The sequence below is a fragment of the Bos indicus x Bos taurus genome, chromosome 24 (genome assembly GCF_003369695.1).
Source record: "Bos indicus x Bos taurus breed Angus x Brahman F1 hybrid chromosome 24, Bos_hybrid_MaternalHap_v2.0, whole genome shotgun sequence".
Taxonomy (NCBI): Eukaryota; Metazoa; Chordata; class Mammalia; order Artiodactyla; family Bovidae; genus Bos; species Bos indicus x Bos taurus.
This window is the reverse complement of record NC_040099.1, coordinates 21,171,912-21,189,851: the sequence shown is the minus strand read 5'-3', so window position 1 is coordinate 21,189,851 and position 17,940 is coordinate 21,171,912. Positions and strand designations below refer to the sequence as shown.

At 39.2% G+C, this 17,940-nt stretch overlaps 1 protein-coding gene across 1 annotated transcript in view; it reads left to right on the top strand.

The window, feature by feature from the left end:
* Positions 1-17,940, top strand: part of ELP2 (elongator acetyltransferase complex subunit 2) — a 48,252-nt gene that overhangs the window by 12,791 nt on the left and 17,521 nt on the right. Inside the window, exons 4-12 of the mRNA XM_027525818.1 lie at positions 2,693-2,849; positions 3,244-3,321; positions 4,729-4,793; positions 5,896-5,962; positions 6,444-6,587; positions 7,699-7,794; positions 10,098-10,198; positions 10,386-10,517; positions 16,536-16,685. Coding sequence (XP_027381619.1) covers positions 2,693-2,849; positions 3,244-3,321; positions 4,729-4,793; positions 5,896-5,962; positions 6,444-6,587; positions 7,699-7,794; positions 10,098-10,198; positions 10,386-10,517; positions 16,536-16,685 — 990 coding nt within the window. The remainder of the gene's footprint in view (positions 1-2,692; positions 2,850-3,243; positions 3,322-4,728; positions 4,794-5,895; positions 5,963-6,443; positions 6,588-7,698; positions 7,795-10,097; positions 10,199-10,385; positions 10,518-16,535; positions 16,686-17,940) is intronic.

Below are 17,940 nucleotides of genomic sequence, written 5' to 3'. Positions count from 1 at the left end.
AGGGAAGATGTTGTAAACATTTTACTTGTATTGCTGGCCAGACACCCAGACTTGTCTCCAGAGAAAGGGGCCAGATGTGGAGGTGGGGATTGTGGAGTCACTTAGACTTGAATGAGAACTGCAAAGGCTTATGTAGCAAAGCAGCTCCTATTTGGACTTATCTTGGCAGAGGAATTCAGAGAGAACCACTTTAGTACTCATTTTTTGAGACCTTGAGTTAAGACTTGCAAGACTCTTTTGTCAGTGCTGCCCTAAGCTTCTGTCGGTAGAGAGACTTGCAGGATAAGCATCTGATGGCAGACGGCGAACTTAGACATGGACCAGAAAGGAGGCTGAGGCTAAACAGGAAGAGCAGGAAGATGAAAGGCCTCAAAGAGGGATGAAGGGAATAAGAGGATTTGAGGGAAGGAGTCACACATTGTAGCTTGAGAGGCTTAAAGGTTCCATCTGGTATGCATTTTCACGCACACAGGTGCTCACTGCATCTTGACTTCTGATAAAAGGAGATAGTTCTAAGCTGGCATAATGAGAGATTTGAGTCTTTGACTAGTGGGCGTTGTTTTTTAACAAGCCAGTGAACTTGAGAGATTTGTTTTGTTTGAGCTTTTAAGATTCTCTGATGGTTGACATAAAATTCTGCTTAAAGATGTGAAGTGACATAGAAAAGAAATTTATGATTGCCATAGGGGAAAGGGGATGGGGATGGGGTAAAATTAGGAGCCTGGGATTAGCAGATACAAACTATATAAAATGAACAACACAACAAGGCCCTACTGTATAGTACAGGGAACTTTATTCAAAACCATAATAGGAAAGGATATGAAAAAGAATATGTATAATACAACGTAACACTGTAAATCAGTGATACTTCAGTATAAAATAAAACAGAAAAAAACAGGTGTGAAATGAGTTTTTCTATAGATTTAACATTTAGGAGGTAATTATACAGACTCAGATAGCATTACCTACTGAGTGGACATGAATTTGAGCCATCTCCGAGAGACAGTGAAGGATGGGGAAGCCTGGCATACTGCAGTCCCTGGGGTTGCAAAGAGTTATACACGACTTAGTGACTGAGCAACAACAATAACAATAAATTTTAAATACCGGAAAGTATAAAGAAGAAAAAAGACACAAAATTTCCGTGGCTAACATTCTAATGAAGATTGTTCCATATCTCTAGTGTTTAATTATGTATTGAAGTGATTTTGTTTACTTGAGTTTTAAAAAGTGTTTTTTTTTTTTTTCAGAGAAGTCAAAGGTTAATGACTATAGGAAGTTAGTATACAAAACCTTACACGTAACTATTAATTACCTTTTCGAGTGGCAGAGTTCTACTTAAGTAATTGGAAAACAATTGAGATATTTAAGGCACCTCTATTTGAGCAGACAACAATTTACAAAACATACCTCTCAAGGAAAGTGGTAAATCTTACATATTTGGAACTCTAAAAATACAAACCCACAAAAACAGAAATGATACTACAGGGCATAATCTTGCATAGCAAGCAGGAAGACTGATAACCAGGTGGCATTTCCCAGTTTTTGCTAGTTCTTCATTTTGTAGCTCTGCTTGATACATGCAAGTATTATGAGTGGATGCTGAAAAAACTTGGTAAAAGTTTGATAGAAAACAGAACATTTACTCATTCCCAAAACATAATCTCACATGTTGCTGCTAAGTCACTTCAGTCGTGTCCGACTCTGTGTGACCCCATAGATGGCAGCCCACCAGGCTCCCCTGTCCCTGGGATCCTCTAGGCAAGAACATTGGAGTGGGTTGCCAATTCCTTCTCCAATGCATGAAATCGAAAAATGAAAGTGAAGTCGCTCAGTCGTGTCTGACTTAGTGACCCCATGGACTGCAGCCTACCAGGCTCCTCTGTCCATGGGATTCTCCAGGCAAGAGTACTGGAGTGGGGTGCCATTGCCTTCTCACATATTACCACCAAAAAATTTTTCATAGTGAAGAAACATGGTTGACACTACCTTTGCTAAAACATCAAAGGTAATTTCACTGATAGTGGAACAGGCTGACATTGCATGTCTCCTGGTGTGTTACACTGATGTTGTGACAACGTCACAATGTCAGTCCTGAATCTTTTCATGGGGAGACGTCAGACCAATCCTAGAGGAGGAGCAGTCCACAAATCTGGCCTGTAGTCTTCAAAGGTATCAGTGTCATAGATGTCTTTCCATGGTGATAAGTGAGCATTATCCTTTTTGTTGGCTTAGAATATAAGTCTAAAATTATTTAATCAGTTTCCTATTAACACTTTTTTTTCCTATTAGTACTTTTAAGTTGATTGCAGTTTTCATGAAGAGTATGATAAGTATCCTTTTGCATTTGTCTTTTATTTCAGTTAAATTAGTGCTGTTCTCTCAGAGTAGGTTCTTAGATGTGAGATTGCTATGTCAAGGGATGTGCATATTTTGTGTGTTGTTAATATAATCAGACAGACTTCTCACAAGTTTATGTTCTTCTCAGCTTGTTCTTGTTCAGTCACTAAGTTGTGTCTGACTCTTCGCAGCACGCCAGGCTTCCCTGTCCTTCACTGTCTCAGCTTGAAAGGACTTATTTCTGGGTCAGGCATTTTAACAGTGCCTTTAATCCTCTGATTCTAGTTAAGTGCAGGTGAAACTGATAGTTCTTTTGTTTCACATAGCGTTTTTGTTATTCTTTGTGATTCAGCTTTTACAAGCAGTCCACGTCTCTGGCCATGAAGGACCTGTTTATGCAGTGCATGCTGTTTACCAGAGGAGGGCACCAGGCATTGCATTGCATACACTGATTGTGTCTGCAGCTTCCGATTCTACTGTTCGAGTCTGGTCTAAACAGGGTTCTGAAGGTAGGTTTAGAGACATTGTTCCAAACAGATGAAATAATAATGATCAAATGAACAGCATCGTAGAAGAGCATCCTCATAATTTTTTCAGTCTTTCGAGCAGTTTTTGAAATGTTAGAATTCTAATCTACGTGTTTTTTTTTACACTTTTCTAGAATTCCTGTTTACCAAACTGTTGATAATGTAAATTCCTTCAAAGCCTTTTCATTTAAGTCTTTTTGTTCTCTGTAACCTTGTTCTCTTGTAACCTTAAAGCTGACCATTTAAAGTCCCATTGTCACTGGGGGCTCAGAACTGACTTTTCTCGTCTCCTTGGTGATGTCCAGGGTTCTGATGATGCCACTGGACCTCTCCAGGTGGATAAGCTGAGTTGTTCATGGTGTGTTTTATTTCTTAGTGACATGCCTTCAGACCTTGAACTTTGGAAATGGATTCGCTCTGGCTCTCTGCTTGTCTTTTTTGCCTAATATTGATGGTGAGTTTCCTGCTAAGTGTATATTAAAAGAGCAGCATATTTTTATATCTCCTTACAACCAGGACCTCAGAGAAACATATTGGATCTTAATTTTGTGTCTGAATATTTTCAGAAGACAAGTTGAGAGACATGGATAACATACTTTTGTTCTCAGTAGTCAAATGATCTATCTGTGTATAAAACATAAGGTTAAGGGGGTGGCTGTTAGAAACTTCAGTAGCTGTTAAAAATTTAAGTGATTTAATATGAACTCGAGATTGATACTCCAATTTATCAGATATATGTTCAATATAGATGAAATTTTGGGAAATTGCCTAGCTCTGTAGAAGGTGGAGGTCTGGGATAAGTTGAGAAAGTACTAAGGATGGGCCCTGTGAGCATTTCTCTCGAGGTGACAGCCCCTGCCCATCGTGCGCAGTGGCAGAGTGCCTCAGGCCACTTAAAATCTCTAAACGAAAAATGTCCTTTTGCTGGGAAGCCTGTCTGTACCTGTCTTTGATTATTCTCTACCCGGATGGTGGCCAGCGCACGTCAGACAGTCTTGTGGCTCCTCAGGTGCCTGGAGGACAGAGCTGGTGGGCAGAGACTGGGCCTGGAAACCTCCAGGCTGTTTTGCCCTCTGCAGCGGGAGCAGCAGCTCCGTGGTCTCACGTGATGTTCCACTTTCTGCCAGGGCTTCCTGGGAGGAGGAACTGCACACGTTCTATTCTGGTTTTTATTACATAGAATTTCATTTCTTCGCATCTGCACTAAGGCTGAGTGACTGGCGTTTTATGGCTTTTTTAAAAAATTGATTTAAAGAAAACTAATTTTACAGTCACACCTTTCATAGCTTTTTAACCACATAGTTATATATGTGCTTTCATTTTGTTCTTTAATTACTCTGTGAATTTTGTTTTATTATCAAATTCTCGCAATGTAAGGTCCTCAAAGTAACAAACATACCCTTAAATCTTTGTGCAATAACCAGGATGCTGGGCTCTTAGTCGCTCTCCCTGATTTTTTATTATTCACTTGGGCTAATGATTCCTGTTAAGTGTTCTGGCTGACATGGTTAAGTGCTCCCAGCTTGTTTTTACTGCTGAGCTCTTTTTACTGCTCCTTCTATAGTAAATGACATAGAACAGAGCAGAGGATTCTGTTAATAGTCATTCTTTGCCAAGTATCCATTTAATGCAACATTCTAGAATGTTCATTTTATTCCTAAAGATGTTATTGAGTGCTTTCCATTTATTTGTTCAGTGATGTGGGAAATAGAAGTCAAGGCTCTACCTAGAACTTAGGACACGGCATAGGTGATTGTCATAACTTAGGATGGATGTTACGATGTTGCATGATATTTTATATATATATATATATATATATATGTTATATGATGCTTATAGTAATGCCTCTTTTTCCTCCCAGTGCCAGTATTAGCATGTGGTGATGATGACTGCAAAATTCACTTATTTGTTCAACAAAACAATCAGGTAATTGTTCATGTTTCTTTAAGAGGCTACAATTATGTTCTGCTTAATTCCATATCTTAAGACAGACTTTCTAGATTATAGAATTTGGGGGATGTTCTGATCTAAGTTGACCAATCCAATAGGAAAATCTTTTCGACAGTCCTCTGTTAAACCGCTTGTCGCTCTTTGATCGCCAGGTATTCTGCTGCTGCTTTGGCCTCCAAGTCCAGAGTTGTTGCGGAATACAGGTCGTTAGGTGGGGAAGAAGAGAGGGAAATGTAGTAGTAGTAGTTTTTCTTAAGAAATTTAAATGAAGTATAATATACCTACCGTGACATACACCCCAGCAGTGATTATTTGTCCTTGTAATATTTTCCTGTTCTTTGAGTGGTTAAACCAGAGGGAAGTTTCAGAAAGAGGGTTGGTTAACCCTATGTTCATTTAGTTAATAGAGCCTGAGTGAAAGTTGCTCAGCCATGCCCGCTCTTTGTGACCCCGTGGACTATACAGTCCATGGAAGTCTCCAGATCAGAATACTGGAGTGTGTAGCTGTTGCCTTCTCCAGGGGATCTTCCCAACCCAGGGATTGAACCCAGGTCTCCCGCATTGCAGGTGGATTATTTACAAGCTGAGCCACCAGGAAAGCCCGAGAATACTGGAGTGCGTAGCCTATCTCTTCTCCAGTGGATCTTCCCGACCCAGGAATCAAACTGGGGTCTCCTGCATTGCAGGTGGATTCTTTACCAGCTGAGCTACTAGGAAATCCCTAGTTAATAACAGAGATACTTATTTCTTTGCATTTTATAAGAAAGTTAAAAATCATTGTGTTCAGCTGCCCAGCTTTTTTCTATATTGTATCTACAGCATATGTCATTTTACCTTGTGAACAGTTGGTGTATTTGGGGACTACAGATACTATCTACTCATGACTGCTCAGTTCAATGATATAGATGATGAGTTTTTTTCATTCCCAAGTGAGAACTCTATCTTATGACTGATCAGATAGTGTTCCCAGTTTTTTTAAAAAATGCAGGAGGAATGGCTGAGATCAAATGAGGTTACTGATATACATTAAAATATTAAATTCTTACATTAAGTCCTGTGATTTTTGTTATCTTACTAGTTTCAGAAAATGCTTTTTCTCTCTGGACATGAGGATTGGATAAGAGGCGTGGAATGGGCAGCCTTTGGTCAGTATGAAATATTGCTAAAGTACATATAGTGCAGACAAGTATGTGTAACTTTCAAAAAAGCAGCCTTTTATGTTTTAATCTAACATTTTCTTTGTATGTAACATTTTTCTGTTGGCCCAGTTAGAAAAGAGGATACTTATCCTTTGTATTAAGTATTAGTTGGGATGGTAGAGGATGACATAAGTTGATCTTTACAAGAGGACACTAGCTATTACATGTGCAGACATTCTTGAGAAGTTCTTCGTAGAAATTAGTAGATTGTATAGTAATACCAAATATTGTAACTGTTTATTAGCATTTTATGTGTATTTGTCAATGTCACTGAAAATGAATACAGGTCAAATGAATGAAAGATAGGGAAGCAAAGTCTAATTTTTTCATGAAATCTAGAAATTTATATATTGTAGAAGAAAAACTCTTATACTTAAATTTAAGAATAGAATATTCTAAAAATAATAGTATCTGTTTTTTTAACTAGGAAGAGATCTTTTCTTAGCAAGCTGTTCACAAGATTGCCTGATACGGATATGGAGACTGTATGTAAAATCAACATCTTTAGAGACTCAGGAAGATGATGATAACATAAAACTGAAAGAAAATACTTTTAATGTAGAAAATGAAAGTGAGTAATAATGAAAATATTTGATGCAGTAGTTCTTAGATTTCCTAGCTGATTTATTTATCTGTATCACTACACACATATGTGAAGGTTAGGTTTTCAGAAATATCAGATCCCTAGCTGAAACTTACACTATGTGTTTTTCCTTTTTTATTTTTATGTGAGAGTAAGTCATTTTTAATATATGAAACTTACTTTTCTAAACCATATTAGGTTTTTTTAGTTGCTGAAAATGTTTAGTATTTTCTCAATAAATTAGTTTGTAAAATTTAAATTTCAGTTTTAGCATAGGAAGATGTAAAGAAATAATGTGAATTATTTGTACATTTGTTAGAGGATATTCATAAGACACAACTAAATTCCTATATTTGAATGGCATATGTAGTTCTGATTTTCTTACTGTCTGGCATCAGAACAGTACCCCTCCATGGTAGGTTCTGTTGGAATGTTGTATTTAAAGGAGATAATTTTCTATGGGTATGAAAATCATGTTAATCCTTATTTAACATTGTTCATCCAGAAATACACTTCTTTGTTATTACTATTCTTGGTTATAACGCCATTAGAGTTGAGATTTGGTGACAGATTTTTGGAGAGAACCAAGAAATACTATAAGCAGCATATTGTTTCCAAATATGAAAACTTTTGTGTTATTTTCATTAATTATTTTGTTTGGAAGTTCACAGTACTGATTTGACTTCCTTTATTTTTACATTTATCTTAGGGGTGTTGTCTCTTTTTAATGGTAGTTTAGACTATTTCACATAATGAGTGAGGATAGCAAAGAAGGCTGGCATGTCTTTTTTGTTTTTTAATTATAGCATAAGAGTCACTGTCCCTGAAAATTTAAAATAGAACATATTCCTTAATTTTTATTTATAGCTAAGTAGGCAAAACATAAAGAAAAATCTGTACATCTTTAGAATTTATGTATCTTTTTTCTCCTGTGAACAAGGGGTAAAGTTGATGAAATTTAGAATTAATGCTTTTTGTTGAATCTAAATCATGTTCTGTTCTGATTTTTTTTAATGTAATTGTACAACTGAGTTGGTTATGAAAATGTTCCTTTTACAAAGAACTTTGTGGGAAGAATCTTTTTTTGTTGTTGTTGTAGGTATTAAAATAACATTTGCGGTTACTCTGGAGACTGTCCTGGCTGGTCATGAAAACTGGGTAAACGCAGTTCATTGGCAGCCTTCATTTTACAAAGGTAGGAAGAAAAGCAAACACAAAGCCCTCATTTCAATTACGTCTGACTGATAGAATTTTAAGCCGACCAAATGAAGTAGAGGATATTTTTGAGTGTAATTAGAAATCTCAGGGACTTCTCTTGTGGTCCCGTGGTTAAGAATCTGCCTGCCAGTGCAGGGGACACAGGTTGGATCCCTGGTCTGGAACTAAGTTCCCACATGTCACAGGGCAGCTAAGCCTGTGAACCACAACTGCTGAGCACACGTACCCTAGAGCCCGTGCTCCGCAGCAAGAGAAGCCACTGCAATGAGGAGCCTGTCCACTACAACCCAAGAGAAGCCCTGCTTGCTGCAACTCAAGAAAGCCCTAGCACAGCAGCGAAGAGCCAGTGCGCCACAATGAAGACCCAACCCAGCCAAAACAAACAAAAAATTAAAAAAAAAGAAATCTCAAGTATAAGACATTTTCATGTTGGCAAAGTATAATACTGTAATCCGTTCAGCTAGCTCTTCAATTCCATTGAAAGTTGTATTTCTAAGAGGGAAAAAAGTATGATTCCTGCTTTGATGCCAAAACTGCCATATGGCTTTTAACTTTTTATCTTTAAAGATTTTACCTGGTCCTTATGGGATTTAAGAGAAATTGACTTTCAAGCCAACTTCACTTGATCCTTTACCCTTGGAAATACAAAGTTGGTAATACCAAGCTACATCATTTATGACTAAGTAAAGATTTTCCTTCTTTCTTTTACCCTTAACCTCTGTTTATGGAGTGATGATTGTGTGCACGTTCGAGTTGGCACTGAGGTGTAGAGCTGAGCGTGGCAGCAGCCCTGTTTTCTCTTCCCAGCCCCTTCCCCAAGACAAGAATAGAGAGCAGCAGTAATTAATGCTCAGGTAACACCATCCAGCTTTTATTATGATGTCATATTTGCTGCAGTTTTAAAAAAGTTAAATTAGATATTATAGGACTTCCCTGGTGGTTCAGTGGATCAGAATCTCCTGCTACTGCAGGGGCCCTGGGTTCGATCTCTGGCCTGGAAGGTTCCACATGCTGCAGAGCAACTGAATCCGTGTGCCCAACTACTGAGCCCGCGAGCCACAAGTGAGCCCACACACTGCAGCTACCAAAGACCGTGTGCCTGGAGCCTGTGCTCCACAGCAAGAGAAGCCACCGCCGTGAGAAGCCCTCGCTCCCCTACTCGCCACAACTAGAGAGAACCCGCGCAGCAACGGAGACCCAGCACGACCAAAAATAAATCAATAAATTAAAATAAGAGATAAATTAGATATAGAGATGGGGATTCCTGTGTAGTTTTTCCTGAACCGTCCCCCCTCCATCCTTCCCTTAAGGCTGAATTCAGTTATTCCCATGCAGTTTTTATCCTTTTATACCACACATTTATGTAATCATAAACAAAAGTGTTTTGTAGCTGTTAAAACTATATCAATATGCATTTGCGCTTGTACAACCTGCCTTTTCAGCTTAATACAATCAGCTATATAGTACAGTACTATAATAAATGTATAATACTTTCAAACAAATAATAAAACATCTTAGTGCATTGTACCTTGAAAAGTGCCGTAGTGCAGTACAACAGCTGGCATACAGGGCTAGCATCGAGTGAACAGGCAAGAAGAGTTACTGACGGGAGGAGGGCGGGGAGGTGGGAGATGGTAGAGCTGAAGGGCTGTCGAAAGATGAAGGCCAGGCTGCAGTTTCACTCAACACCTGATGTTGATGGCAAAGGATTGGTTCTTTACTGGATTCAGTTCTATCTAAGCCTCTTGAAAAAATGATCCAGTGATGTCTGGGTAGCAGCTCTTTTTTTCTTGTCATAGATGACAAGGTAGCACTGGATTGCATTCTGAATGGCTGCTGCAGCCTTCGTGTACTGGTCTACATTCAGTCCTGTGCCTGAAAAACCAACAGTCCCTCCTCAAATAAAATCCTCTTGCCGTTTCCTGTGTCATGAATCTCTTCATTCTTCGGTTTCTTTTTCCTCTCTTCTCTCTTCGTCCTCCCAATTCTTCATTGGAGGTCTTCATTAGAAAGTGCCTTGTATCGCACAGCAAGGAGTTCAGTGAAGTCGCCCTCTTGCAGATCTGGCTTAAAAATACTGTGCCACTGGACTCTATACGGTGCTGTAAAGCACACAAAAGCATGGCCACTTGTAGAGGATGCATACAGCTGACAAATGTATGCTAGACACGTGAACTAACTTATGTGACTGGACATGGCGAATGCACTTTGCCTCTATGAAAGTGTGCAATTTGAATTTTTTATTTAGAGGACTTACTGTAGTTTGGTTTTTTTCTTTAGATGGTATCCTACAACAGCCAATGAGATTGTTGTCTGCCTCAATGGATAAAACCATGATTCTTTGGGCTCCAGATGAAGAGTCAGGAGTTTGGCTAGAACAGGTAAAATGTGAATATTTAAGGACAAGAAAAATGAGTTTGTTAAGCAGTAAATCCCAAGTCTGTGTTCCTAGAGCTACAGATGTTCACTCTTTGTGTATGTTAAGTAAGTGAGAACATAATCTCTGGAATCATTGTTTTCTGTTGTGAGAAATTGGTGATGAATTGTTTTCTGTGTATTGTTGAGTAGGTTCGAGTAGGAGAAGTAGGTGGCAATACCCTGGGATTTTATGATTGCCAGTTCAATGAAGATGGCTCCATGATCATCGCTCATGCTTTCCACGGAGCATTGCACCTTTGGAAACAGAATGCTACCAACCCAGTAAGGAAAATATTTTTAAATCATTTCCGATCAAATAGAGTAAATCGTAAGTGAAGCCTAGGGAAACAGTGTTGTTTTACCTCTAACACTCTTCAGAAACTTAGTAGAGGCATTTAAGTTCAGATGATGTCACTTTTTCTGTAGATGTTATTCTGTTGTTATACTAAGAAAGAAACTTATGGTTTCCTAAGAATAAAATTCAATTGTCTAGCATTGTTGCAATATTAAAATTTGCATGTAGTTAAAATTTTTACTTAAGTGAAGTTTAAACTGCATAAAATTTAAGCTCTCCCTTAAGCTATATACATTTTGTGCTGAGAGTTTTTCCTAAAATGTTTAATTTCTTTGTCTTATGCAAGATAAAATAATTTGGTGTTTTCCTGTTGGATAGCTAGGTGCTCCACTGATAATTTGTTGAGTTGTTGAATGACTGGCTGACATAAGGGCATTTAGAAGGACCTGTTATTTTATGATGGAATATATTAATGCTCTCAGGGGCTCTTGATATGTGTAATTCTAAATGATCCTGCAAATATTGGGCTTTTCTAGATCTTTCTTGCACTTTTTACTCTCTTGGAGAGGGATAATCTTCCTCTAGGTAAGTATGATAGCGGCTTTACAGTATTATTCCAATCTCTTGCTTCCTAATTTGCTTGCGACCTGCTTCTCTGGGTTTAGGGAAATGGGATGACAGAAACAGTGTTAGGAGCATGTGAATCTTGGCCCCAGAACTTACTAGCTATGTTTTTGAGGACATTACCGAACCTTTGTCTCAGATTCCTCATCTGTAAAATATGGACAGTAATAACACCTACTGAGAGGGATATGGCATCGTCCCATCACTTCATGGGAAATAGATGGGGAAACGGTGGAAACAGTGTCAGACTTTATTTTTTTGGGCTCCAAAATCACCGCAAATGGTGACTGCAGCCATGAAATTAAAAGATGCTTACTCCGTGGAAGGAAAGTTATGACCAACCTAGACAGCGTATTAAAAAGCAGAGACATTACTTTGACAACAAAGGTCCGTCTAGTCAAGGCTATGGTTTTTCCAGTGGTCATGTATGGATGTGAGAGTTGGACTGTGAAGAAAGCGGAGCACTGAAGAATTGATGCTTTTGAACTGTGGTGTTGGAGAAGACTCTTGAGAGTCCCTTGGACTGCAAGGAGATCCAACCAGTCCATTCTGAAGGAGATCAGTCCTGGGTGTTCATTGGAAGGACTGATGCTGAGGCTGAAATTCCAATACTTTGGCCACCTCATGTGAAGAGTTGACTCATTGGAAAAGACTCTGATGCTGGGAGAGATTGGGGGCAGGAGGAGAAGGGGGATGACAGAGGATGAAATGGCTGGATGGCATCACTGACTTGATGGACATGGGTTTGGGTGAACTCGAGGAGTTGGTGATGGACAGGGAGGCCTACTACTACTACTACTAAGTCGCTTCAGTCATGTCTGACTCTGTGCGACCCCATAGATGGCAGCCCACCAGGCTCCCCCATCCCTGGGATTCTCCAGGCAAGAACACTGGAGTGGGTTGCCATTTCCTTCTCCAGTGCATGAAAGTAAAAAGTGAAAGTTAAGTCGCTCAGTTGTATCCGACTCTTAGTGACCCCATGGACTGCAGCCTACCGGGCTCCTCCATCCATGGGATTTTCCAGGCAAGAGTACTGGAGTGGGGTGCCATTGCCTTCTCCGACAAGGAGGCCTGGCGTGCTGCATTTCATGGGGTCGCAAAGAGTCAGACACGACTGAGTGACTGAACTGAACTGAGAGGGATTTTGGAGTTTTGCCAAGAGAACACATTGCTCATAACAAACACCCTCTTCCAACAACACAAGAGAAGACTCTACACATGGACATCACCAGATGGTCAATACCGAAATCAGATTTATTATATTCTTTGCAGCCAAAGATGGAGAAGCTGTATACAGTCAGCAGAAACAAGACTGGGAGCTGACTGTGGCTCAGATCATGAACTCCTTATTGCCAAATTCAGACTTATATTGAAGAAAATAGGGAAAACCACTAGACCATTCAGGTATGACCTAAATCAACCCCTTATGATTATACAGTGGAAGTGACAAACAGATTCAAGGGATTAGATCTGATAGAGTGCCTGAAGAACTATGGATGGAGGTTCGTGACATTTTACAGAAGGCAGTGATCAAGACCATCCCCAAGAAAAAGAAATGCAAAAATGTAGAATGGTTGTCTGAGGAGGCCTTACAAATAGCTGTGAAAAGAAGAGAAGCGAAAGGTAAAGGAGAAAAGGAAAGATATACCCATTTGAATCAGAGTCCCAAAGAATAGCAAAAAGATAAGAAAGCCTTCCTCAGTGATCAGTGCAAAGAAATAGAGGAAAACAATAGAATGGGAAAGACTAGAGATCTCTTCAAGAAAATGAGATACCAAGGGAACATTTCATGCAAAGATAGGCACAATAAAGGACAGAAATGGTATGGACCTAACAGAAGCTGAAGATATTAAGAAGAGCTGGCAAGAATACACAGAAAAACTATACAAAAAAGATCTTCAAGACCCAGATAATCAGGATGGTGTGATCAGTCACCTAGATCCAGACATCCTGGAATGTGAAGTCAAGTAGGCCTTAGGAAACATCAATACGAACTAAGCTAGTGGAGGTGATGGAATTCCAGTTGAGCTATTCCAAATCCTGAAAGATGATGCTGTGAAAGTGCTGTACTCATTATGCCAGCAAATTTGGAAAACTCAGCAGTGGCCACAGGACTGGAAAAGGTCAGTTTTCATTCCAAACCCAAAAAAGGGAATGCCAAAGAATGCTCAAACTACCACATAATTGCACTCATCTCACACGCTAGTAAAGTAATGCTCAAAATTCTCCAAGCCAGGCTTCAGCAATATGTGAACCGTGAACTTCCTGATGTTCAAGCTGGTTTTAGAAAAGGCAGGGGAACCAGAGATCAAATTGCCAACATCCGCTGGATCATGGAAAAAGCAAGAGAGTTCCAGAAAAACATCTATTTCTGCTTTATTGACTGTGCCAAAGCATTTGATTGTGTGGACCACAACAAACTGGAAAATTCTGAAAGAGATGGGAATACCAGACCGCCTGACCTGCCTCTTGAGAAATCTGTATACACGTATTACTGGACATGGAACATTGGTTCCAAATCGGGAAAGGAGTACATCAAGGCTGTATATTGTCACCCTGCTTATTTAACTTCTATGCAGAGTACATCATGAGAAAATCCGTAATTACTGGGAGAAATATCAATAATTCTCAGATATGCAGATGATACTACCCTTATGGCAGAAAGTGAAGAAGAACTAAAGAGCCTCTTGATGAAAGTGAAAGAGAAGAGTGAAAAAGTTGGCTTGAAACTCAACACTCAGAAAACTAAGATCATGGCATCAGGTCCCATCTCTTCATGGCAAATAGATGGGGAAACAGTGTAAACAGTGAGAGACTTTAATTTTGGGGGCTCCAAAATCACTGCAGATGGTGACTGCAGCCATGAAATTAAAAGACGCTTGCTCCTTGGAAGAAAAGTTATGACCAACCTAGACAGCTTATTAAAAAGCAGAGATATTACTTTGCCAAAAAACGTCCCGTCTAGTCAAAGCTGTGGTTTTTCCAGTAGTCATGTATGGATGTGACAGTTGGACTATAAAGAAAGCTGAGTGTGGAAGAATTGATGCTTTTGAACTGTGGTGTTGGGGAAGACTCTTGAGAACCCTTTGGACTCCAAGGAGATCCAACCAGTCCATCTTAAAGGAAATCAGTCCTGCATATTCATTGGAAAAACTGATGCTGAAGCTGAAACTCTAGTATTTTGGCCGTACTGATGCGAAGAACATTTGAAAAGACCCTGATGCTGGGAAAGATTGAGGGCAGGAGGAGAAGGGGACGACAGAGGATGAAATGGTTGGATGGCATCATCGACTCAATGAACATGAGTTTGAGTAAGCTTCGGGAGTTATGATGAACAGGGAGGCCTGGCGTGCTGCAGTCCATGGGGTCGCAGAGTCAGACACGACTGAGCAACTAACTGAACTTTACTGAGAAGGATTTTATGATGCTAAAATGAGTTAATACTTGTACAGTGTGAAAAGCAGGGCCTGACACATACTTGATACTATATATTTTAAATAAATTGATGAAAGAAGTCAGAACATAGAGCAGAATTGAGTCATCAGAGTTTGAACATGCATCTAATGGCTTCCCTTACAAAGGAAAAATTCATGTATCCCGAGTGGTGCAATTGGTTAGTGCCTGGTACTTATTTAGGTACAGATTCATGAATTTGCTTGACCTTTAGTTTGAGAGCTTTGTAATAGTTGTGTCATATAGAAGGATTTGAATTCTCAGTACATGCAGTGATTCACTTTTCCCCTTTGTATCTGCCATTTGGAGTTGACCTTTAAGATTGTTTTTACTATTATATGAACTAGGGAATCATTATCTATGACACTTCCAGATTTTTTTAGGATAAATTTAATTTTGTTCTTAAGAGCTCCTTTGAGCCATATTTTATCTGGTCTTTGAGGGCCTTCATGAGAAAAAGCATTAGATGAGAAGGAGGACAAACCTACTACTCAAACCAGAGGACAGAATTTCACTGTACTTTTGCTTATAACTTGATTTCAAATTTATAATAGCAGTTTACCAAATATTTAGAGTAATTTTTTAATAGACTTTATTTATTGGAAAAATTTTAGATTTACAGAAAAATTGAGCAGAAAATAGAGTTCCCATTTACCCCTGCCACTCAAGCATGCATAGCTGCTTCCACTCTCCACATCCCACACACATTTGTTATAGTCAAGGGCAATTTCTAAAAACAAACGCTGAGCTTCAGAGCTGTGTTGATAGTCAACAGTGCTGTACTTTTTTCTAAATCTTTTGGGAATTCCCATTAGTGCTAACTTTAGAGTCAATTCTTATATTACAGAAGAAATTAACAGGATTTCTTTGTTCCAGCCTGTTTATGTTTTTGGCCAGAAAATAATATGGCTTAACCACATTCATCAGCGTTGGCTTTGAATGACCTTTTAGCTATTTACATAAATTTAATTTTTCTCTAAAGTTCAAGTTTTACACCACTTGAGTTGTTCCAAAAGATGCTTTGTGGACATTTTCTATATTTCATTTCATTATTGGAGAAGGCAATGGCAACCCACTCCAGTACTCTTGCCTGGAAAATCCCATGGATGGAGGAGCCTGGTAGGCTGCAGTCATGGGGTCGCAAAGAGTTGGACACGACTGAGCGTCTTCAGTTTCACTTTTCACTTTGATGCATTGGAGAAGGAAATGGCAACCCACTCCAGTGTTCTTGCCTGGAGAATCTCAGGGATGGCGGAGCCTGGTGGGCTGCCATCTATGGGGTCGCACAGAGTTGGACATGACTGAAGCCACTTAGCAGCAGCAGCATTTCATTATTTGTTTACTGGTTACTGGTGCCGGCTCCCTCAGGAGGTCGACTAACTAGGTTTGATTTAACCTCTGTCCTCTACACGTGCAGCTTTCTACTTAACAAAGAGTTGGGCAGGCATACGCTCAGAATCTACAGACTCGTGTTACCCAGTACTCCTTATTATTTAGTTTGACAATTAAATACTTGTGTATTACTGATACCTAGTATGTGCCAGTGTTGTATAAATATAAATTCATCTGACTATCATAATGATTGTAGGAGCTAGGTAGCTCTTTTAGAGTAGAGTTAATTGAGGCACAGAAAGATTGGGTAATGTCTGGGTTCCAGGAGGCATTCACAAATGACAAATGGAGGGGACTTCCCCAAGGAAACTGCTTTGAAGGACACAGCACATATTTGAATGTTTAAGTTCTATTCTACTTGACTGAAAAACAGAGCCTGTTACTGTGAATTTCCATCTTTTTTACTTAACTTTTCACCTTGTTTGGGAGCCATGGTCTTTCCCATATCAGACCTGAGGGCTGAAGGCATTATCGGACTTAATTTTGAATGAAAATACATTGATTATTTTGATGTATCATGAGCACTTTCATTGCAGAAAGAATGGACTCCAGAGATTGTTATTTCAGGACACTTTGATGGTGTCCAAGACCTAACGTGGGATCCAGAAGGAGAATTTATCATCACTGTTGGTACTGACCAGACAACTCGACTTTTTGCTCCTTGGAAGAGAAAAGACCAGTCACAGGTAAAACATCTTCCTTCTTGATGGATCCACTTGAAAAGAACATCCCTGAGTTCATGAAGAGAGGGGCAGCAACATAAGTCATTAGGGAAATGCAAATTAAAATGATGAGATGCCACTGCACACCCTCGGGATATCTGAGGTATAAAATACAGACAGTGGCAAGTGGTAGTAGGTTGCAGAGAGACCGGAACTTTCATACATTGCCAGTGGGAATGCAAAATGTTACAGCTGCCCTGGAAAATAGGTTTCTTGAAAACTGAAGCATTCCAAAGAAGACATAAGATGGCCAGGAGATGCGTGAACAGATGCTCAACACTAACCATCAGGGAACTGCAAATCAGAACCACAATGAGATACTCCCTTTCATCTCTCAGAGTGGCTGTGATCAAATAGGTAACAAACAGCGAATGGTGGCAAGGATGTGGAGAAAAGGAGCCCTCCTGCCCTGTTGGTAGGATCGTAAATTATAGCAGTGCTATGGAAAATGGAGTGGATGCTCCTCAAAAAATTAAAAATAGAACTACCCCATGATCTAGGAATTTCATTTCTGGGTATTTATTTAAAGAAAACAAAACACTAATTTGAAAAGACACATCCACCCCCATGTTTATTGAAGCATTATTTACAATATTTACATGTATTTATTTAATGTAATTATTGTAAATAATTACATTATTAACAATAGCCAAGATATGAAAGCAGCTAAGTATCTAGTGAGTGAGTGAGTGAAGTCGCTTAATCATGTCCGACTCTTTGCGACCCCATGGACTGTAGCCTACCGGGCTCCTTCCTCCATGGGATTCTCCAGGCAAGAGTAATGGAGTGGGTTGCCATTTCCTTCTCCAAGCTAAGTATCTGCTGATAGATAAAGAAGACATGGTATATATATACAGTGGAATATTAGCCATTAAAAAATGAGCCATTATAACTGAGTCAGCTGTGCTGTACAGCAGAAATTAATACAGCCTTTTAAATCAACTATACTTCAGTGAAATTAAAAATTAAGAAAAAATTTAAAAGAGGAAAATAAAGTCTTGCCATTTATAATAAAATAGATGAATCTAGAGGATACTGTGCTAAGTGATACAAGTTAGATGGAGAAAGACAATGTGATATATATGTATAATCTAAAAACAAACGAACAGACAAAGTGAAAACAAACTTACACAAAGAACAAATGGGTGTTTTCCAGAGGTGTGGAGCTGCGCGAAGTAGGTGAAGGGATGAAAAGGCACAAACTTTCAGTTGTAAATAA